The sequence below is a fragment of the Epinephelus lanceolatus genome, chromosome 6 (genome assembly GCF_041903045.1).
Source record: "Epinephelus lanceolatus isolate andai-2023 chromosome 6, ASM4190304v1, whole genome shotgun sequence".
NCBI classification, from domain to species: domain Eukaryota; kingdom Metazoa; phylum Chordata; class Actinopteri; order Perciformes; family Serranidae; genus Epinephelus; species Epinephelus lanceolatus.
This window is the reverse complement of record NC_135739.1, coordinates 32,999,036-33,022,926: the sequence shown is the minus strand read 5'-3', so window position 1 is coordinate 33,022,926 and position 23,891 is coordinate 32,999,036. Positions and strand designations below refer to the sequence as shown.

Below are 23,891 nucleotides of genomic sequence, written 5' to 3'. Positions count from 1 at the left end.
ATCAACATGTGGTCACACCTTACAGGTGGATGGGTTGTCTAAGTGACAAAGGAAAAGTGCTCACTAACAGATAGATAGATAGATAGATAGATAGATAGATAGATAGATAGATATGTGGGTGTGTATTCATAGGCATGTAGGCATTTTTTCTGGTACAAACTGGTCGATACAATATGTTTCTCTTTTCTTCCATACTTTTGTAAGTACACCATTTCTCAACAGGCTACATGGTTAACATATTTGAGTGTAGCAGTAGGACATCTCTGCACACACTGCTGTGTTCCTGTCCTAAGGGTGTGTGTGGGGGGCGTGGAAACTCCCTTTCATAAGCCTCCTCCTCGTCTCCATCAGCTCAGTCTATCCAAAACTCTTGACGAAGCTGCTGGGACTCTATCGATTCGCTTGATCCTGGGACTTCTTTGCAGTCATGATTCGGGTTTCTTTGCCCCTGTGTATCTTACTGTTTGCGGTGAGTACAGAAGGAGTTTTCTGATTCTTAAATGTTGTGTGTTTCTACTGTTACAGACTGCAGTGTGTTTTGGAAAGTGTCTTGTTAACCATCAATGCCACCAGATTAAAAACCTGTTCAAATAATACTGTGTTGATGAAACCCTGAGTTTTAATTTGTGTACTCTTTCACTCAAGCTAGTTGTTTTATTCAAGCCAACATTTGCTGGCTGCCTTGGCAACACAGAAATGGTATGACCTGTTAGACAGAGACAAGTCATCACTTCTCGTTTCAACAACTATCCTATGTCTCATGTGAGCTTGTCTACATATAGGCTAGAGTTTAAGGTGATCATCAGTCTCGAAAAATTCAAGGCCTACAACCCTGCTGTGAATCTTATTTTCAGCAAACAGAAATACTGAAGATGCATGATCATTTCATATTTTTATACTGTACACTTTGATATGAATTATAGCTTCCCTCTACTTTTCTATGAAATCATGATCTTGTCATATCAGTAATTATGTGTTTAGGGATGAGATTTTCTTTATGGATCATAAAAATGCATTCATAATTTGAAGACACCTCTTGATCTCTTGTGATGTCTTAAAAACTTTAAATTGTTTTCGTTCAAGCTCAATTATTTGGCCAACCATTTTAATCAGAAAGTCAGTTCAGCCACAACAAGAGTTAAGTTGCCCTCGGCATTACAGTTTCTAAACTAAGCCAGACTGACCACAGTAATTATTTTTATTAGTTTTTTATTTAGTTTGTTGTGGTGTTGCTGACTTAAATCAAGACCTATTTCAGACTGAACAGTTGAGGGCTTGTTGGTGCGAGTAGCGTGCAAGTACACTCAAAACAACTACTGACTAATTATTCAAGTGAGGGAAGGACTGCAATGACATTTTTCAGATGAACAATAAAGACAAATATGTTCTGTGTGCTCAGCAGTTTTTCATACATGTGATGGTAGAAGGTGCTGGTGAGTCAGGCTTCTTTCATCATAGTTCATCTGTTACCTTGACATGCCCATGCATTTACTGTACAGTTGAGGATTAGTTAAATCTCCTAACAGTGGTAGGGTGTGTCAGTCTCCCCACTGAACACAAGCAGCAACATAACCTCCCAGGTGGATGCTTTTAATCACAGTGTCTTAAATCATGCTGTGTTTTTTATTAAACAGGTCTAAATACAAACTTTCCAGAGGAGAAGAAAAAACACTAATGCTTAGTTGTAATAACATGTTAACCTCAGTATCTGACAATTATGATATCCTCAACTTGGCAGAGGACTGGCAATAATGTTGGCTCAAGACTAGCTTGCAGAGGGATCACACCAGCCACGATACTGTGATCCGCAATTTAAAAGGAATGTGGGCCAAAGGTGTAAACAAGCCCTCAACTGTTCAGTCTGAAATTGTTCTTGATTGAGGTCAGCAACACCACAACAAAGTAAAATAAAATAGTAAGAAAAAAATTACAGTGATCAGCCAGTCAAATTATAGCTGGCTCACCTCTGCCCCCTTCTTCCAGCCCCCTTGCTTGGACCACGCCCATCTTGGAGCGTGCTCTTCACTGTGATCTCAACTATGCACGTGTAAAGTTCCGTGACTGCATCTTGTATGTTTGTGACACAATCACAGTGACAAATCTGTCCTGTATAAATCTTTCTGTATGAACACCAAAATATTCAAAACCATTTTTATTGTAGTTCCCGCTACAATAGGTGTCTCCAGGACAACATTTTGCCATGACTTACGAGGTGAAAACACCAGCCCTGCTGTCGCAGCTGGCAACAAATTGATTTTATGTAAAAGTAATCACCATAATATGTCATACAACTAAATAGGCTGTATAGCCAGCTCAGTTTGCTCACATGAGGTTAACCTCGTAAACCAAAAGAAAGTAAGAAAGGCTCATTCTACTGTATGTCACACTCTCCAGCAGGCTGCACTGTTGGCTGAACAATGGGAAGCCAGTTAGATCGCGATGCATTTACTGATAGAAGAACCATGTAAATTCTATTTTCCATCTGCATGGTTTGACTTCGGGCCTACAATGCGAGCATCCAGTTCTAAAAAGTGTTTGAATAAGTCATAAAAGTTGGATATTTTACGATTTTTGAGAATTACCTCTTCTTCATAAAGTTTTGATTCTTTGTATAATTGGTTGCTAATGAAAATTACAAACTGAATAAGATGGTATGGTAGCAATGGCAGCTAATGAAAAAGACAGCTCAGTGTTTTTTAACAGTAGTATCATCATTTTTAATACGTAGATTGCTATCCTTGACCAGCCAAACTGGCTTTAGCTGGTCACGCTTGCAACTCTTCTGGCACCCTTTACCGACCATCATGTGGATACACTAGTATTCTTTCATCAAGCAGCAAAAGACACTAAAAGGCCACAGTCAGTACACTCTGAACAACAGTTCAGCCCCACCCTCTCTCTCAAACTGTCAGGTCAAATTTCAGCAAGACTGAACTTTACATGAGCAGCAGGAGGTGAGATGGGATGCAAAATGTCAGACCTCTGCTCAGGATTGTCTGGGCATGTACAGACTGTGCTTGAGTGACATCTTGCTGTGTGTGTGTTTTTTTCTTTTGTTTTGTTTTTTTTCTCTTGTTAGACTGGGAAAATTTTGTTTCATTCTTTTGAGGATATGAAGTTTCATGCCACATAGTTCCCCCAACTTCAAAGTGGATAGAGACTTAATCAGTCAGAATAACTTGAAACACCTATGTGAGTTGATTGGGATGACACAACTGCAAATCTTCTATGTTTCATTGAAAATAGACATAATAAGGGTCTTTAATAAGTAGCTCTATAACAGGAATAACTCCCGTCAAAAAGAAATTGGATGTGATATCTGTAATTCAACATCAGTGGACAAAATGTGTCACCTCATTACAAAATTAATTCAAGCAGCCAGCAACTGATGACTCGGCTACAGGTCAGACCCATGAAGGGCTGAGCAGGAGGCTGGCAACAGGAAGGAGGACTGGAGGCTGGCAACAGAGCTGCAGGACTGTAGGCCAGCAGCTGGAAGACTCTCAGGTTAGATGGTGGAGCCAAGGAAACAGGATGTTGCTGACATAAGGCCACACTTAAGAAATGATGCAGTCCAGGACCTGGGTGACCACTGCAGCTCAGGAGGAACGTGTGCCAGCCAGACTGGCAACTGGGGATGAGGAACAGGTGTAAGCCAGACCGCCGAGTGGGAAGCAGAAATGGGTGTCAACTGGACTGCCGACGGGGAAAGAGGAACAGGTGTCACCATACGGTCACCAGGAGAAGGTGTCACCCAGGCCACCAACTGGGGACCAGAAACGTGTAGACCAGACCGGACTGGAAACCAGGAACTGGTGTCGTCCATGTTGATTAGAAGGGAGGAGCAGGTGTTGGCCGGGCCACCTACTTGAGACCAGGAACAGACAAGACATTGGCTTCCACAACCGACTTAGGAACTGACTCAGGAACAGACTTGACATCGGTCAAGATACTCAACACATCGGCAAGGACCTCAGACCCAAAATCAACAGAACATTAACCAGGATGACCAACTCAGAAACCAGTCCAAGGTCCATCTGGATGTCAATCATGGTGCTGGGCTTGATTGGTGCTGAGATTGATGCCTTTAAGACCCTGTTTCTTTCTAGGGGCTCTGGCACCCACATAGATACCTTAGGGAGATGGCCTGGGGACTCCCCAGGAAAGAGGACTGCTCAAGGGTCTCATGGTAAGGGTTTCAAATGAGGCTAGCCCACTTAAAGGAGCCACGTGGTGTGCGGGTTGGGACGATGTAACTCATATCACATACTGACTTTTTTAACTCCACAAAGACACTACGACAGACCTTCTTGTTGAGATTAGCCGATGTGCCACCATCCTGCTCTCAGTAATAGTGACAGCACAAATGAATATGTAAAGACAGTGATTATTTGCTCCCAATACCCATATTTTGTACCTCCGTTTTGGTACAATTGTATTCCATGCAGGGATATCTGACACTCCAACCTTAAGTGATATGTGGCTGACTTAACATGTATAGACCATGGCTTTATTGTAAACTAATTACATATTGTGTTACAGCTGCAAACTATTGCTGTGGTGAAGGCCAACTCTGGAGACAAGCTGATAAGAAGAAAAAGAGTATGGCTTCCCCCAACAAAAAATCTGACAGAAAATGTAGACTACACTAAAGAGCGCTCCGTTGCCTGGGTGAGTCATTGGTCTTTAATTTCAACTCTCTGTTATGCTACTGAATAACTTTGGCTCTGAATATGTAAAAAGGGACCTTTACTGATACCTTGAAACAAAAAGTTTGTATGTTACCTTCCAGGACACCTGACTGAAGAAGCCAGGTAGTACCTTCAAGTGCCCAAATGTAACGATAACTGCTGCTGTAAAGAAAAAGTCATGTGTAGAAGAACCTGTACAACCTAATACCTAGTTTTTTCTAACATATTATTCTCTTCCCTGTTCGCTGACTAAGTGCCTACCATTCTGTATGATATTTGCTCTGTGTTAAGACAAACTTTTGACCTTTGTAGTCACTGAAACCTCGTGATAAGCCCAGCACACAACCCATTGTTAAAAGTTAGTCTTGATGTAAGAGTAATAATCCTTCCTCTGAATGTTGATCTTCAGAGCTACAGCTTTGTTGTAAACTTCTGTCTTGTTTGACTGTGTAGGTCATCTGTCTGAACACGTTTATGAATAACAAAAGTTAAATGTTGACGATCCAATTTAAAACATTTCAAGGAGGAACATAATAGCAATAATTATTGATTAAGAATTGAAGGTTTGGAATTGGTGAAATTATCTCTTAGAGATGGGGACCGTTTTGGATTTAGAAACTGGATGCAGCATTATATTCAGGCCTAAATTGTTGCATTGAACATTTATTTTAATTCAGAAAAATATTGTATAGTGTGTTTGTTTGAGTTAGTAATTAAGTTTACCTTTATTAGTTTTATCCCTAATCTCTAAATGATTTATTACATCCCACCTCTGATCCCAATCACCTAATTACTATATAGTCTCGCCACCAGACAATCAGAGATCTCCGCCTTCTGATAGTCTGGGGACACTCCTTTCTAAGGTGTGTTTAACACACCAGCGAAAACGGCCGGCAACAAAACGCCTCTTGCATTTTTGAAAAGGACACGCCTTCTCGGAAATGTGCGCTCCCCCTTTTCTCGCCCGCAAGGAAACAAACACACAGAGAGCTTGAAAATGGATGCCGAGAGATTAAACTCCGTTTTATCAAACGTGTGCTCATCCGTTAAGAAAATATTTTTTCCAGCGGATGTCTTAGTTACAACATGATTGAGCTAACTGGAGTAGTTTCATGTCGTATCCGACAACGGGAGGCTTTTAACAGATGACGTCCGTTAGCTTTGCTGCTAGTGTTAGCTGTCCCTGTCAACTGTTGCTTTCTAGACATCGTGATTTCCCAAAACTGAATAAATACCACACATAGCAACACAAAACTGCTTTGCTAGCTCAATCATGTTGTAACTAAGATATCCGCTGGAAAAGATATTTTTTTCACGGACCGTTTAATGAGTTATTACCTATGACAGACACCGCTAACGGCTAACAGGGCTAACAGGGCTAACAGCTAACGGTTAGCCCAGCTAAACGTGCACACAGAAATACTAATGTTTGTTCAATCATTGTGTTTATAGACTTTACAAACATCGGATTAGTCTAAATGGTGGTACAGTGATGTGAAAAATGTGGTACATAGGCTACATGTATATATATATATATATATATATATATATATATATATATATATATATATATATATATATATATATATATATAGCTAAAAGCTCTGCTGGTTTTCTACCCGGACTATAGAGAGAATCGCCGTGTTGTTTACAAGGCGATTGCCTCTATAGTCCGGCCGGACGGATGAGTCATGGCCTTGTAAAAGATTATGTTTGTTTCTTTTAGTTGGCGAGAATGTGTCGCCGCAAACGCGACAAACATTTGACGGCGTTTTCTGCGAGCACGGCTGAACCATTTTGTACCGCTACACGTGTTTCTAGTGGGACTATGTTTACAAGCACAAGACTTCAGTGAGCCACTGAAGGACCACCCTGCAGATTTACTATTGGTTCTGCAATGTAGGGAGTTTTTTTAAACTCTGAAATTGTATCCGCCCATCTAAACACAAAATCAGGGAGAAAGTCATCAGTCTTTAGTTAAGCAAAGCGTCTAAAGACTGACTTGTGAGTCTAATTACTATGAACCACTTTATCATTGTGTCAAAAGTTTGGCCTCAGGAAAAAAAAAAAAAAAAAAAAAACAGAACATGAGCATGCATTGACCTAAGTCTCTTAAATCTAAATGTGTCTACTGATGTCATTTTAATTTTAGCAAATGGTCAGCACACACTGCTTACCCTGAGAAGAAAGTCCTGCACATACATATTTTAAGTTTCATGTCCACAAAAATGAAAAACAAAAACAACAAATTGATTACTTAATCTGTAATAAGAAATAAAGAAACCTATCAGTCATTACAGGGGTGGAACTGGAACATTTTCAGCATTCTCAACAAAGATGGCACCATTTTACCACAGATAAGCATGTACAGTATTTGTAACACAAAGTTCTCCAAAGGGGAGCTCAAGTATCCAGAAAGTTGGAGACGGTAAAATACTGAGAAGGCTAGCGTTCAGCAATAAGTGATGGTTTAGAGTCACCACTTATTTTTCTCAGTATCTAATTTTCAAACTTTGTTTGATGTTTTTAGTTGTTGCTTCTTGTGCACTGAAATGTATGTGAATGTGTTTAGCTGAAACAGCTCTATGTATTGTGTTTCAGATTCATTCAGATTATGATGATGGCAAAGGGAATATTGACTACTCTCTAGAAGGCATCGGTGCAAGCCAATATCCCTTCCATGTGTTTGTAGTCGACCCTAAAACTGGATACGTTCGTGTTACCAAGGTGCTTGACAGAGAGCTCATCGATATGTACAATGTGAGTGATGACAGACTCTTTTATTCTACTGTACTTTTTGACTTTGATGCAAATTTTTCCCTTCTTGAGATTCAGTGATTGATGCTTTTCATACTAAATATTTCCTACTAATATTTCCAGCCATTTGCTTCACATTATTATCACAGGCTATTACGTTTGTAAGTTCACCTGCTAAGACAAATAATATAGACAACAACATGTGAGTTTTCTGTTTTAGCTGTCAGGTGTTGCTAAGTACAGGAATGGCATCCGAGCAGAGGACGACGTTCCCGTACGATTTAAGGTTATAGATCAGAATGATAACGCTCCTGTATTTGGAGTCATCAAGCCGGGGGAGGTGAATGAGCTCAGTGCTAAAGGTTTGTGCTTCTGCTTTTGTGTACAATTCTCACAAATGTCTGACCTGTTATGTGATGGCAAAGTAATCTTTATAAGCTTAATTAAATCATTAACAAACAGTTTCTGCCTGTATTTCCTTTTTGTTACATCTGTTGAGTTGACATACAGTTTTAATCACCAAAAACACTGTATGTATCCTTGAGATCCTACAGACATCTGGAATGTGTTTAATTCCTCCTAAAACCTTTGCAGAGCTGATTTTTTTTATTTTAAATCTTGTACTCTTTACATCAATGTCTGTTCAGGCAGAGTGTACCCAGCCAGTGTCAGGTGGGATCAGTGAAAGCGGTTATCAATAATGGATGGATGGATGAATGGATGGATGGATGGTTTACACTGATGTATAGCTTGCAGTCTTCTCTGCCTTTGTTGGCACATTGCTGTGTTTCTTTAACCACCAGTCGATCAGGTGAATACTAGGCAATCAGTCACACAAATTAAGTGGTTACTTTTGCCACAGACAAACTTAGATTGTTTTTATAGGTGGCTGAATTGTTTCTTATTGCCTTGTTAAGTAGAAGTCTCCTTCTGTAACATCACGAGATGTCACAAGATGCCTCTTGTTGCAGAAAGATAACAGTGGAAACTTGCATGAGATCTGGAGAGAGATTAGTAATCACAGTAGTTCACAGAAAATGTAGTTTTGTGTTATCTAAAAGATATTTAATGTCATGGATGATTATTTACATAATTTCAATAATGTGGATGAGGCCTTTGAATTTGACTGCAGCCCGTATTTATTTGAGTATACAACAACGGATGAGAAGAGAGAGAGACAACAGGCAGCTGAGGGTGACCTGCAGGACATGAGGCTGGGAAACTGGTAGTGTACCTGTGAGTGCTGTGACCCTGTGCCCACTGAGGAAAAATGCTTATGTTGTAAAGAGTGGTTTGTTTTTGCACATTTCCAAACTCTCTTAACTTAACAAAGTTATCCTTTAAGGTCACAATAAAGTGTGGCTTACTGTTTTTTCTCTTTATTTTTCCTAAACTGGCAGAGGCTGTTGAGACCAGTTTCTCAAAGGTATTTCAGAAGGTTTCTCCCTAACATTAACGGTATTAGATTTGGTGGTGGTCCTTCAAGTACAAGCCATTTAAGCCCCTTTTTCCTTTAAAGTTAAACATAGTCATAAAATCAGCTTTGCAAATATTTTATTACAAAAGAAATGTGCTTATCACATTTGTCAGGGCTCAAGGATACAATATGTGATGTGTTTTGCTGAGAAACACTGGAGACTAGCCTAACTTAACATAACGAAACACTAAACATAACTTTTTTTGTTTACAACAGAACAACACAAGACATCATTAAGTTTTCATGTAATGCTGTTCTTACAGACACTTCAGTTATGAAAATAACTGCAACTGATGCTGATGAACCAGGGAATAAGAACTCCAAGATCGCCTACAGCATCGTAAATCAGAACCCACCTGATGACATGTTCTACATGTCCAAGGATGGGACCATCTATGTCAAAAATTCTGCCCTGGACAGGGAGGTACAGTATGAATTGCATCCACATGGCCTGTGCCAATTCCAGATAATTAAAATTCTGCACTACATGGTTGGCCCCATATATCAATAAGTGCTATTCCATTAACCCTAGAAATGCGTAAAACCTAAATATCGCAATAAAAAACTGGTAATGGAAACACCTACATTTCGAAAAAAGATTTACGCTCTCATGAGATGGTTTTTCAGACGTGTCGATATAGAAGTATATCGCAAAAGTGTAATGGAAACACTTTTTTCGCAAATATACGTCACCGGACATTCAAGTCGTGAATTCCTCGTTCACGATCCTCTCCCAGAAATCCTTTATCCGTGGTCGCTGCCACACATAAGGACTTTGCCTTTGGAATACCACTCACTCTTTTTGTCTTCGGTTGTAGACTACTGCAACAGCAGCAGTGGCAACCGAGATGATTGTTCCAGCTCGCAAGAGATTTGGAATGTCCATCTTACTTCCGCAAACAAAGTGGAGTCTCACGGGACGAGATTTTACAAGAATTATGGTTCATTCTCAAAACACCTTTTAATGGAAACACCTGTAAGTCGCAATTGTACTTTGTCGAAACTTTTGAAATATCGCAGTTATTTTGTGCAAAACTGTAATGGAAACACACTCACTGATTTATGAGCCTGAATGCAGCCTGAGATCCTCCAGCAGAGGTCTGTTGGTAGATACTCCATCAAGGCTAAAAGCAGAGGAGATGGAGCCTTTGGAGTCTAGACCCCACAACTTTGAAATGGCGTTCTGGAGGCGTTCAGGCAGGCTAGCTCTGTTCCTTCTTTCAAATCTCTCTTTAAAAAGCACTTTTTCAGAATTGCTATCTCTTGAATTGATTATTCTTCCATTTTAATTTACATGTTTTTATTCTTTTTACCTCGCTTGTCATTAATATTCCATAAGTTCTACTTTTATCTATTTTTACCTGGTTATTTCTCTTGTTTCTATGTCTCTGTAGAGCACATTGTTACTTGTTCTTGAAAAGTGCTATATTATCTTATATGTTGTATTGTATTATGTCAAAGTTGCGTGTACAGCTTGGTACACTGCCCCAGAGTGACTAAAAAGTTCAATTAATGCAGCTTTAAGGTAACATTAATTAAAGTAATGATGTTTGCAGGGACCTGTAGGATTTCTTATCAATTGTTTGTGTCTAATTCATACATGCTACATGCAAGGCAATTAGCTTATTTCCATTACTATGTCATTTGCTTTAGCTGAGATTCACTTGTTCTTGCACTTCATTCATTTACATTTGATTCAGGGGATTCAGATAAATTCTCAAATGACTAGAACAGTTAACAAAAGTTTCTTCAACAGGGCAACACCTTCATGTGCAGAGACTTCTCCTCTAAAACACATATTGCTGCTTTGATTGGTCTTAAATCATTTGACATACATGTACGTGTCTTTGCCTGAAACATAATATTGAGCTGCAGAGCAGAGAACTTAAGTTATTTGTGGCCAAAATAGTACTTAAAGGTACTGTCCTATACCATACAACGCCTTGACATTGACAAGTCCATTGGCTGTGAATCCTAATTTGTAGAAACTGAAGCAAACAGGAGCATTGCTACTCTAAAAACCAAGTAGCAAACTCTTATTAGTATAATTCAAAGTTCACCTTGTAGAATTCATACCTTTGGCATTAGTACCATGTCACAGCAATGTGTGATAGATTGTGATACAGTCCCTGTTTTCTAATTTCAGAAAGTGGATCAGTACACTCTAACGGTGAAAGGTCAAGATTTAAACGGTGAACCAGGGGGACTGAGTGGAATCACCACTGTTACTATTAATGTCATAGATGTGAATGACAACCCTCCTACTCTGGAAAAAGAGAAGGTAGGTTTCTTTTTTATCCTCTTCTATATCAAGAAGTTCTACTGTAAATTGGTGCAAAAAGAAAGAGTTCCCATGATCACACATTGAAGTCAAAGAAATGCTGATCAGCAAATGTGTAATTAAAACAAATACTGCAGAAATGAACTCTGTTACTTTCATCTCATAGTGTGTTTTACTTGCAGTATGAGGGCAGCATTGTGGAGAACACAGATGGCATCGAGGTGATGAGGATCAAATCAAATGACCTGGACCTGAAGGGCACAGACAACTGGGAAGTTGTGTATGATATTGTGACAGGCAATGAGGCCGGGTACTTCAGCATTGAAACAGACCCCAAAACCAACGAGGGCATTCTAATGCTCGACAAGGTACTGCTGAATGAGCAAGACAGTTGTGTTTCTGTAATTTTATGTGTTGGTCTTTTGTAGGAAAAATGTGGTGCAATGGTCATGCTCCCATACACAGTGACTGAACATTAGCAACTTGCCCATCATGAAAAAGTAGTGCCTCTGAAACAAAGGTATACAGTGGGATTTGCTTTTATCCCTTTTGTCCCTGTAAAACATAAAACGTTCTCACATGGTAAGTCACAGAGTCAGTGTTAACCCAAGGCTGTCATCTGAGGTGTCATTTTGGCCTGTACGGGAGGTAAGAGGAGGAAGCCCCATCAATTTGCAATTTATTTAAAGTAAATTGTTATACAAAAATCAACATGAACTGACTGTCATCACCCAGCGGTGTGTGAGAACAAACATTCCATAGAAATATTTTCTGCCTCCGATCCAGGGCTGCTCACAATGGCAGTCCTGTTTCCACTCACTGTTGGAGGATGAAGCAGTTAGAAGATGGACGGAAAACTTGCCACAATAGAAAAAGTGGTTACACAACTCAGCCCTGAGCAAGAGTGGCTGTTCTCATAATGTATGCTCCTCAAGGTTAACATAAGTGAGGACCTGACCTGGACTCATCACACAGACAACAGCACAAGGATAGCAAGACAATGGGTCTTCTTCCTCCACAGGCTGCGGAGGCTCAACGTGGACTCCAGGATACTCTGTAATTTAAGTACATCCTTAAGAATATCCTAACCTGCTGCACCCCCGCCTGGTATGGCAGTTGCCCTTAACCATGAGGCTTCACAGAGGATGGTGAAAACTGCCCAGCCAATCACCAGAATGCAGCTGCAATCTACAGAGGAACTCTACACCCAGCGCTGCAGGAAAAAGATCAACAGGGTTATCAGAGACCCTCAGCCCCCCAGCCACAAACTGCTCTGCCTGCTGCTACCTGGCACACAGTACCACAGCATCCTGCAGCAACAGGCTCAGGGACAAGAATTCCATTGCCAGCAACTGCTCTTCTGTAATTGTTGTGAAAGTGACAATAAAACCCTTGAAAACTGAAACTTGGGCATTCTCCACCCCTTGAATGCACCTCAAGATTGTGTCCTTAAAAACTTAAAACAGAATTGTGATGATGCCTGAAAATGCATTTGTCTTCCTACCAAGAATGTGGACAAAAGCAGCTCTTCTCCCTGCTGATAAAAGCCTGTATGAAGCCCTGCCACCCTCCTATGCTTTCCTCACATTATCTTTCACCTGGAGGAATTTGGGGTTTGCATACTACAAAATATTAAAATCAAAAAGTGATAAAGCAGCGCTATGGATAAGTTATTAGGCTAACTTACAGAAACACTGGGTGCAATAGTCCACGTTCCACCTTCTCTTACTGCCTCAGTCACAGTCTGCCTCCCTTTCAAACACAAACATACACACCTAGGAGAGCACCACAGCACCACTTGTTTCTGTCCTCAACCCGTGTCTTGCCCTGTACCTGGCTGTATCTCGCTAAAAAAGTTCCAGACAGGTCTAGATATTAATCATTCTAGATATCTGAGGGCCTTTCTGCTCGTGTCTTTGAACATAGCACTCAATTGTCAATCTGCGAACACTCAGACATCATTGATTTGCCTCAGATCTTTTGCCAGGAGTTCCAAAAACTGTGACACATTGATGAGTTTACAAGTCGTTTACCAAGAACTAGGCATTAACAGCTTGCCAGAACCTCTTTGAGGCCAACCAAACATCCTTTCCATGGCTTCCTCCGGACAAGTTTTTGCCTCAACTGCAGTCCTTCTCTTCCTGATACTCATCTGCTGTTTCCGGAGATCATCGGGCCAACCAAGCCTGAGAGGACTTCTTGTTCAGCTTGACGGCCTCCCTCAATACCTGTTTGGGTTTACCAGGACCGTGTAGCAGTCCCACCACTTAAGCCAACTCGCTAAAAAGACACACAAGGTCTGCAGGTCTGATGGAACCACGGCAGATTCTATCTCTGACCTTTAAGTCCCCCAGCAGAATTATGGAGTCCCTTGGTGGCATCATCTTTGGAGTATATGCAAAGGATAACAGTCAAGACCTTCCTCTGAGAAACTCTCAATCGCATGAAGATGACCCTGTGATAATGCAGACATAGCAACATTCAGAAGAGGACTGGTGAGAAACCTCACAACCCTTCAACCAAGGGCAACAATAAAAGAGAAAGTCCAGGCCTTAACCAGAACTTTGGTTCCATAGGTGGTATCGTGTGTCATCTGTGTTTGGGAAAGCAACTGACCCTTTCATCTGTCTTCGTAAGTTGTGGGCCCACAAGGTAGTGGCATCCTGTCATGCCTTCAGGCCTAGACTGACATGGTCCCATGGGGATAGGCACAGCAACCTCTTTATTCCAGGTGAGGTAGCTGTTTCAAGAAATTGCCTCTTCAGAATAGCGATTCTCTGAAGGGGTGCCAATGCTTGGAGATGTGGCTGTTCTCAAAGGGGCAATTTACTTGTTTATCTAATGAGTAAAGTTTTCATATTTAGCACTTCTTTTTTATTGAACCATGACAAAACTTGTCTGAAACATGTTTGAGCAGTTCAGCCTTAATACAAACTTTACCTCTAACCTCCAGTCAAGTTTTTATCTCATTAACTCACTTACTTACTCTCATTTAGAACAGATAAAAATGTCTGGCCCATGGAACATTAATTGAACATTATGGTTTTACACAAAACACAGCATCTACAGTTCAGTCCTCATTTATTCAGTTTAGTGAGTCTTTATTTACAAATGTTCATTTGTGTTTATTGTATTGTGCATTTGTGTTCTATTTTACAGGCCGTGAATTATGAGGATGTGAAGGACCTTGACCTAGGAATAGCTGTGAGGAACAAGGCTCCACTATATGATGGAACTGGGGGAAATGCGGAAGTTGATATAAGTTTAAGTGGAGAAGAAGCAACAGGGGCAACTGGGGGAGCTGCAGGGACAGGGGGAACTGCAGGGACAGGTGGAGCTGCGGGAACAGGGGGAACTGGAGGGTCAGGGGGAACTGGAGGGTCAGGGGGAACTGGAGGGTCAGGGGGAACTGGAGGGTCTGGGGGAGTAACTGCCACTGGTGCTGGAGCTGGGTCTGGAGGATCAACGGGGCAAATTGGAACCACACTTAAAACCTATCCAATCAAGATCAATGTGATAAACCAGCCCGAGGGCCCAGCTTTTGACCCAGAGGTCAAAGCTATTCCCATATCAGAGGGAGGCCAGCCCATTGACATCAACAAGGTTATTGCCACCTACCCAGCAATAGATCAAGACACTGGAAAACAAGCTGACAATGTCAGGTCAGTGCCTACGCAAAAACACACACATAAAAGCACCCTCTGCAGTTAAGACTACAATGTTAGTTTAATTTTCTACACTCAATGATAATAACTGATACAGCCTGTTCCTGCTGTAGGTATGCCAAGGGCTCAGATCCTGCCAACTTGCTCACCATCGACCCAGAGACAGCTGACATCAAACTGAAAAAAAGGCCTGATAGAGAATCTCCATACCTGGTCAATGGGACATATTTTGCTAAAGTACTTTGCATTTCAGAAGGTACCCTGTTCTTGCTTCAGATGTTTTATATGTATTACTAGAATCCTAGTGAAAAGTAGCTGGGGGAGGGTGTGAAACATCAAGCTTAAAAGTCCTAACTCTACTAGTGACTTACAGTTTACAGTGTTTACCCCATATGTACAACACTGTAAAAGTGATGGATGTAACAAAAAGACATTTTTGCTGCAGTCTTGCAAAATGTAAAATCTGATCTAAGGATGGCTCTAGAGGAAATATCAGTGTCATTAAAATCTATAAATATTATCCTTTTAGAAGCACAGATGAAAATTTCCATGACATTCTCCCATTAGATCATGAAATTTGCACAATGCTGACGTTTGAATCCAAGAGAAATAAGTAGGATTAGGATTTATCCTCTGGGAACCATTGACATCCACAGCCACAAGAGCAGGGCAAACAGTTGTATACACCTGTTCTTCACTATCAAGGGTCTTTTAACCTGTCTTTGAAAAAAAGAAATCGAAACAAAGGAATGATCTGTTTTTATTTGTTTCTTTTCAACACAGACATGCCTGGTAAAACATCCACCGGCACAATAGCCATCCAGGTAGAAGATTTTAATGACCACTGCCCCACCCTGACCAGTAACGTCGAGACTGTGTGTATCCCACATGATGCTGTTTTGGTGAATGCCAGAGATGATGATTTATTCCCCAACGGGCCACCTTTTGACTTTGTCATCATCCCAGAAGGCACTCAGGGCAAATGGCAGGTGGAGCATTTAAATGGTGAGCATAATACCGATGACTGTTAAAAAGTTGGGTAAAGTAAATAGATGTAAGTAGATATAAAAACATAAAAATAGATATAAAATTAGAACTGGTCATGTATTGATATGAATTGGGGTTTTTTGCCACATAATTTTTCCTTTTTTTCAACAAGGGGACGCCAAAATGAAAAAAAAAAATCAAATTCTGCACGAGTTGCTTCAAGCGTTGCAAATAACAGGTTATGATTGTTTTGACTAGTACACCTTGTTAGCATCTTAGACCAGTGAAGTATCAGAATGTCTGAACCCTTCTTTTTAAATTGTAATTTGGAAAAGACAATTTTAAACTTAAGTCTTTGATCCAGAATACTGCAAACTTTAAAGTAAAGCATATTGGCTTCCTACACTTTCACATTTCTCCCCTGGTTTTGGCAGAAACTGCAGCTATCCTGAGAGCCCAGGAGACCCTATGGCCTGGTGTCTATGAGGTGCAATTTGTGGTGAAGGATCAGCAGGGAGAGGCCTGTCCAGAACCACAGAAAGTCGCAGTCCACGTTTGTGAATGTGAAGATGGGGTGGTGTGTAGGGAAGCCAGCAAAGGAGCAAAGTTAGGACCTGCAGGCATAGGTCTGCTTTTCCTGGGCCTGCTGCTGTTACTGCGTAAGTGATGCTCATTCTTATTAAGGGTCATGTGATCAAACACTGAACAACTTGACTGTGTTAAAGACAATCCCAAGAAAGCTTGAATTTAGTTTAAGTCCAATTTAGGTCTGAGATAAGGCCAGAGCAAATGATTTAAAAGCAAGACAAAAACTAGGTTGCAAAGAATATGCATTTGTTTTTAGGTGAGATAATAGCAAAATAAGGACTGGTATTTTTAACACACTAAACACATAGGATGTTTGTTAAATAACTGTTAATCAGTTGAAGAGTATTACATACTATCCCTTAAATATTTAGCAGTGCCGAGTAAAAAAAGGTGCATCAAGTGGTCATGTCTGTGATATTTTAGATATGCAGGGAAATATCTAAAGTAATATGAAGTAGCAGCTGTGATTAAATAAGGTCTGACTTTGAACTGGCAGAACATCAACACAAAGCCTAGGATGCCAGAGAGATGGTCTTAATACAGGACTCAACATCAAACCCAACTGGCAGATATCAGCTTATCACTGATGTATGAGTATCCACATGTATGTCAGCTGATAAAAACCAATGAGATCTCCATACCGTAATAATGCCTGCAGAGTTGCACAAGCCATGTACACAATATAGCCTTATAATTTATATAGTATTGTTCTTTACAATCACCACAAGACAAATACTTAAGTATGTCATAAAGGCACTTCCTCCAAGCATGAAAAGTGCACTGTCCCACAGACAAGAGATTTTGAGACAATAAAAACTTGGCTTCAAATATGAATAATTTCTGATTTTCCATTACATTAAATATGATTGAATCGACAAGCATCAAATACAGGAAACAACAAACACTTTTATTGTTACACTCAAAAACTCTTTATTTCGATTGTGTATTAAAAGGACCACAAATGTGACACACAACAGTGTGTTTATGTCGGGACTCATCACTCACAGTGGGAGGCAAAATAAGAAAGTTTTCAGTTCAGTTTAAATGCTCCAACAACCCTGAGGAACCAGTAGTTGCAATGAGAACATTAATCTGATCAAAGTCTCTAACAGCCCTACCTGAGATTAATTCTGGGATCCCTTTACCTTTAGATGTAATTGTAGGTTCACCCAGCAGAGGGCAGTAGCAAAATCTAACAACACACACACAGGTGGTCAGACTGTCAGACAGTGAGAAATCAAAAAATGACAGACAAATTACAACATGCAACTCACTCCAGAATGGTTAAAGATACACCCAGTGTTCACAGTAATGAACTACACGGTTGCCTTTTATAAAGGAACAAGCAACCAGTTTTTTTGTGCCAGATAAACTGAAACTGCACCTTCATTTTTAGAGGACCCCAGAGATAACTAAAACTTTGTTGTTGTTTTTACAGTTCTTCTTCTGTTGCTGCTCTTCTGCCAATGTGGGGGGGCTGCAGGGCTGCCAGGGGGCTTTGCTGAGTTGCCTTTTGACACCAAATCACACCTCATTAACTACCACACTGAGGGCCAGGGGGAGAACACGGTAAGATCAACACATTTATCTTTTAAGCAAACAACATTCATTGTTAAGGATAGGAATATTGGCACATATACTGGTCACTTGCTACTGAGATTATGTCTGCTTGAAAGCTGCATTTAGTGATTTTTGACTGTGGGCAGCAGAATAACTGTTGACTATGTTCTAACCTTTGGATCACTGGCTCATTGTAGGAGGTGCCACTACTGAGCATGCCAACGCAAATGGACGGAAATATGGGCAACATAACTATGGGCATGGCAAACAATACTTCAGCAATGCAAACTATGGGAGGTTTGGATTTCCGGAAATCCATCACTTCTATGGATGGGATGAACGGGGCCGGCTATCAAGGAGATTTTACAACTGAACATAGAGAAGAAACATTTGGGATGATGAACCAGCCGAGTGGCAGTGGCTTCTACTCTGAGTTTGAGAGCAGAGAAACAGAATTTTATGATGGCATGGCTCTTCCAGGCTACTTCCTGGAACAGTACTACACTCAGGTGAGGAATCATTTAAATATTTCTACTCTTTATATGTTGATGGTTTTGTCCTTCTGAGAGTAATTATTTTTGGTAGTTTTCAAATGTTGGGAAAATAGAACAATCTAGACAAAAGAGGTGTAGCTGAAAAAGCTCAGCTGAACAAACATAGAAACCTTGGTAATGATTTCCCTTTCCATTTTCAACAGAAGGTGAACAGTGGAAACGAGAATCTTGGAGCAAAGGACAACTATTTGGTTTATGACTATGAGGGCCAGGGCTCTCCTGCTGGCTCAGTGGGCAGCTGCAGCCTCCTGGAGTCTGACAATGACCTGCAGTTCCTCGATGACCTTGGGACGAAGTTCAAGACCCTGGCTGAGTTGTGCGGAGGCAAGAAGATCCCGACTGAAGTCAAACAAGAGTCCACTCCTCTGCCCAGTGCCTCCATTAATACCCAGACCTCAGTATCAAGTTTGATGGCTGCCCAGCAGCTGCCCACTCCAAAGCCGCCCATTCCACAGCTGTCCCCTCCACCCAAGCTGCAGCCCAGCATCACCCAAACAGGGCAAACTCTGGTTAAAGAGACATCTGCGCATACTCAAATGGTGAACGAAAGCTTTGCCACTTTGAGGGAAGGGATGACTACAGTGAAAGAAGGGATGGCAAATCGAGGTCAGATGCTCCTACTACAGCAGCAGCAGCCTATCTACTACACCACCACCCCCGTACTGCAGCCAATGCAATACATAGTCCAGCCACAGTTTCAGAACACCGTGCTGCTGGCTGAAGCACCAGCCACCAACCTGCAGGGCATGGTACTGGTTAATGGCACCCAGGCTGGACCTGCCCAAGGCATGGTTGTTCAGGGACAGACAATGATGTCCAACGGACATGCCCAAGGCCCCCACATGGTGCTGGTGGAGGGGAGCGGGGCCAACCTGATCCCCACTGGCAACATCACTGGAGCCCAGACCATGATGGTGGTAGGGGACAAGGTCCCTTCAGGGTCAGTGAAAGGCCTGAAAGGGAGCCTTGTGCAGGGGGGCACTCTGCAGCCAAGAGGGCTTTCAGGATCTCAGACAGTCCTGGTGGTCGGCAGTCCAACAAGCAGCGGAGGGCAGCTGGTCCAGGAGGCAGGAAGTCTGTCCCAAATGAGTGACATCTCTGGCTCTCGAAGCACCCTCTACCGCAGCACATCCATTGGTGCCCACAGCAGCTTGATGGGTTCCCCTTCCACCACAGTGAGCACAACCCCCACCTACCGCAAGGTGGTGGTGCAGCAGGAGGAATTCACTGAATGATGATGTCGTAAAAGACTTTTTTTTTAAATGCAATTCAAACTTCTGGCAAAGCAACCTCTCAAGTATTTTCAGGTAATTTGTGCGTTGATGTCAGTTTATTGGTGGAGGGTGTGCTGTAGCAGTGTCACTAGAAGTGAAGCTACATGTATCTGTGTGTTCATTTACCACAGCTTCTCAGTTACACCAACATATGCACCCAAACAGCAAGTTATTGCACTGTAAAACCTAACTTTTTGATTTAAAAAATACATTTATATCCACAGTTTTCTGGGAAGAATATTTTTTACAATATAGACTTTGGATCCAAACACATAATTGCCAAAACTTTACCGAAGGTATTTTTCTTTCCACTGTTGTGTTGTGTTTTTTCTTTTGTGTGTTGTTTGCTTTGATTACTCATTTTGTGTCCTTTTGTCTGCCAGCAGCATGGCAGCATCAGTCTGTTGGTCCACTAATTTGGTCCAGACTGATTCGTCTCAACAACCATTGGATCAGGGTCATGAAATCTATATAGACATTTTTGGAACTCAGAGGATGAATGGATTTGGTGATCCTCCTGAGTAGCGCCACTATGAGGTGAAAGTTTTCACTTACCCTGTTAAATATTGTAACATCTTATAGAAACAGCAAACAATTTAATGGACCAGTAACTTTTATTAGCGCTATTATCAGGTCAAAAATATAAATTTGTCCAATATGGTAAACAGATGGTGATCAAGCTAAACATACCAGCATGTCAGTATCATCACTGTGATCATGTTAGCAAGCTGATGCTAGCATTTAGCTCAAGACACAACTGTGTCTATGAAAAGCCTTACAGAGCAGCTAGCTGCCCAATTATATTAATCTGTATTTTGAATTGGCAGCAACTGTATACCAACTCTGCCACCTGGCTACCGATCCTACTGCTGATGCAACACGGGCTGATACCCATCTACTTTGATCTTATCACGTAGCTAAAAAGAGCAGGCTGTAGCTTAAAGTAGATTAAATGGTTAACAATCTTACATGATACATAAAGCAAGTTAGGATTTGCATGTTTCGGACAACTGAGGCGGCAGCTGCAGCTGTTGGCTGTCTGAAAGCACATTTAGTCTTGCCTTCTATCAGGGCTTGTTTTTCCTTGCAGCATGCACAGTATTTTCTACTGAATTACTTTGTGAATACCAAATACAAATGTAACTTACTTTAATAGCAGCTTGTGATCAATGTTAAATTTTCCTGTCAACATGATCAGTTCTATTATTTTTTCCTAATAATGCAAAAAGCATGGGACAAATGAGTTAGTGAATGTTGCTCAGACCATACTGTGGGTTATGAAGGGGTAAGCTTTGCATATTATTTCAAATAAAGTGTCTCTGTTGTGATATAACAGTCTGTTACTCATTGAGAGGCCATGTTTTATATAACTGGCATTAAAATTAGGAATGGTTCAAATGTGTCACTGACTGTACAGCAGATAATTGGAATGTTTGTTACACCTTGTTTCATTAATACTCCTTATTAGTGATCAGTGTAACAGGCTGTAGCAGTAGTTTATTTTGGTCATTTTCAAACTTATACCAAATATACTTAAGAAAAAAAGAAATTGTAATTAATTGTAATTGTAAATTGCAAAAATTGTAAAAGCTTCTCATCACTGATGAAGCCACAGCTTTGCACAAGTAACCTGACCAGCTGTTCAGATTTTTGAGATGTGTGAATTTAAACATGCATCTAATGGTGAGGGAGAAAACACCCACCTCATCATGTGGCTACAGTATAAAATACAGAAAAACATACTGTAGTACACATACTACAGGACAACAAAACCTTAACTAACACAAAGAAAACAAACCAGCGGCCAGATTACAAAGCACAACCAGAATATTTAGAATATTTGATTCAGCACAGTCTTGATTTTAATGCAGTGATTACATGGGTGAGATTAACTTGTTGAAACTGCTCCTGTTTATGAGGACTGTACAGGTGAGTTTTGAAAGAGTGATGCTAGCCAAGCTTACTGTTAGCAATAATTCTGTTAAAGTAGAAACACTTTAAGCAATATGATGAAAAAGTGGGGGTGTTATTAACAAGAACTATCCAAAAAAATTACTTCTGTTCGCTTGCACTTTGGTTTCTTGGGACCCAGCTTGATCTTGACATGATTGATATACTTTTACACAGTTTCTATGTTTATGCAATTTGATTGTTGTTCTTAAATGAGCTACAGTAGGTGTTTTAATGTTGGACAAAAAGGTTTTTTACTAATACAGTCAGGATGCCATGACCTTTGTCTTGTTTTGCTTGTTGTTGTTGTTGTTGTCAATGCCATAAAATGGCAAATCATGCTATGTTCACACGAACTGAAACTCTAAAAGACTATTGGACTGAGCAGCAAAAAAAAAACAAAAAAACATGTACTTTGGATTGATCACTGCCACGTCATTGTATTGGTGTCTTGTAAACCCATGGGGGTTGGGCACATTTTTGTGTGCAAGACAAACAAAAGACAAATCGTCATCATCATCATCATCATCATCATCAAAAGCAATTCAGCCCTTCAGAACATGAAATTTCAGTTGTGTGTGTAATGTATTAATTATCTGTGTTGTGTGAGGTTAAGAAAAAGTGGTTCATTTATTATGATGCAGACAGGTGCTCATGTGTTGGAATACATTTTGACATAATATGTCTTTTAGGGATGTCTAATGGGAAGAATTTATCTCATGCTTGCCCTTTTTAATAAATTCTTTCACAGAACACTTCAGGTCAACGAGCTTTTTATGTTTGTCTCTGCAAGATATTTTATTATATTACTGTAGTATATGGAAAACATTTCTTTTTTTAGCAGTCATTGGCTTGGTAGAGTTTCAAATAATTACAGTGCTTGACTGTATGAACACACCCTGAAGGAATGAAGAAGATCAGGACAGAGCATGCACAGGGCAGAATATGGCTTCACAGAGAGCAGTTCATTTCAGAAAGATTTGCATACTATCCCAGCCAACTTATACTGCCCCCACTGCCAACTGTCACACCATGAAATGGCCCTGTGCAAAAATATCTCTCTGGTCTGTAGACTGCTTACTGAAGAGCAGGTTTGTCCCCTAAGATCAATGGTGGTCTCTGCTGACGTGAGGCTAACTTGCCTCTGCATTTAAAACTCCCACATTTCAGAACAACTGGAGATTGTTGCAACCTAATGTTGTAATGTTTTTAAACTTTTTATTTAGTTTTATATTTTTGTGATGAAATTGTGGGAACAGGTAAGTTTTACTGTTTTATTCCACACTTCTTATTCCTAAACTATTTCATTTATCACACACACACACACACACAGTTTGTTACACAACTCACCTTTGTCACTTTGTGATTTATACTATTCTACTGTTTTCTCTAACATTGCATATTTAATCTAAGTCACCTTGATTCTTTCAGAACTTCAAATACTACAACAGCCTCCGTCATGGTGATTTGTCTATTGTTTACACCTTTCAGCTATTCTCCACATGTGTTTTGCGGTAAAAAAGGGTTTATCAATCAATGACTTTTGTACGTGTTTCACCTCAGTGATGTAGTGGTAGTTGATAAGGTGGGTGTAGGTAGATGAGTAGGTTACCAAGGAGGAAGTGGATATTCTCTCCTGTATGTTCCCATGGGTTTTTGGCTGAGAGCCAGGTATACTGTAAACAGTGATTATAAGAGGTGGGTAAACCTGCTTGTACCGTCCAGTGCACCACTGCTCATGCTTTCATGCAGAACATCAGTGAAACTACAATGAGTGGTGAAATTTGTGGAAAAGTTGCGCGGATTGGAAAAAATTGCAGAGTCTTGCAGAATTTATAGGCATTAATTGAATTTGCATTAGTTGTTGCGATTGCAACATTCCAGAGGTATGGAGCCAGATCAGTCTCATAATGAATGAACTCACGCAGGGTTTTTCACGAATGCACATGTTCTGGTTCACAGTTGTATTTCGGACTCACTAATGCACACGATCTGTTTCACAAATGCACACACCCTGGTTCACAAATATAATGTTTATGCAAACTTGTAATATAAATTCGGAAATGCACACGCTCTGCTTCACAAATATTATTTTGAGGCACACTTG

General features: G+C 40.6%; 1 protein-coding gene across 2 annotated transcripts; it reads left to right on the top strand.

Annotated features, from left to right (window-relative positions):
* The first annotated feature begins 322 nt into the window (after positions 1-322).
* On the top strand, positions 323-22,539 carry LOC117254225 (desmoglein-2.1-like). 2 transcript variants are annotated; one of them, XM_033622347.2, is made up of 14 exons: positions 323-469; positions 4,543-4,671; positions 7,293-7,451; positions 7,669-7,810; positions 9,189-9,349; positions 11,072-11,206; positions 11,389-11,574; positions 14,366-14,868; positions 14,985-15,127; positions 15,655-15,876; positions 16,293-16,517; positions 17,885-18,015; positions 18,204-18,515; positions 18,704-22,539. In XM_033622347.2, the coding sequence occupies exons 1-14, from the start codon at positions 428-430 to the stop codon at positions 19,793-19,795; spliced, it is 3,582 nt and encodes a 1,193-aa protein (XP_033478238.2). In that variant the 5' UTR covers positions 323-427; the 3' UTR covers positions 19,796-22,539. The 2 variants fall into 2 exon arrangements, with proteins under 2 accessions (XP_033478238.2, XP_078025112.1); XM_078168986.1 differs by lacking the exons at positions 323-469; positions 4,543-4,671; positions 7,293-7,451; positions 7,669-7,810 and adding an exon at positions 8,159-8,259.
* The last annotated feature ends 1,352 nt before the right edge of the window (positions 22,540-23,891 follow it).

What these genes read in the sequence shown, in the direction of transcription:
- LOC117254225 (XM_033622347.2), top strand. Translation starts at nt 428, where the DNA reads ATGATTCGGGTTTCTTTGCCCCTGTGTATCTTACTGTTTGCG. An exon ending in AGCTCATCGATATGTACAAT is followed by an intron (nt 7,452 to 7,668) that starts GTGAGTGATGAC and finishes TTTCTGTTTTAG; the next exon opens with CTGTCAGGTGTTGCTAAGTA. An exon ending in AGTACTTTGCATTTCAGAAG is followed by an intron (nt 15,128 to 15,654) that starts GTACCCTGTTCT and finishes TTTTCAACACAG; the next exon opens with ACATGCCTGGTAAAACATCC.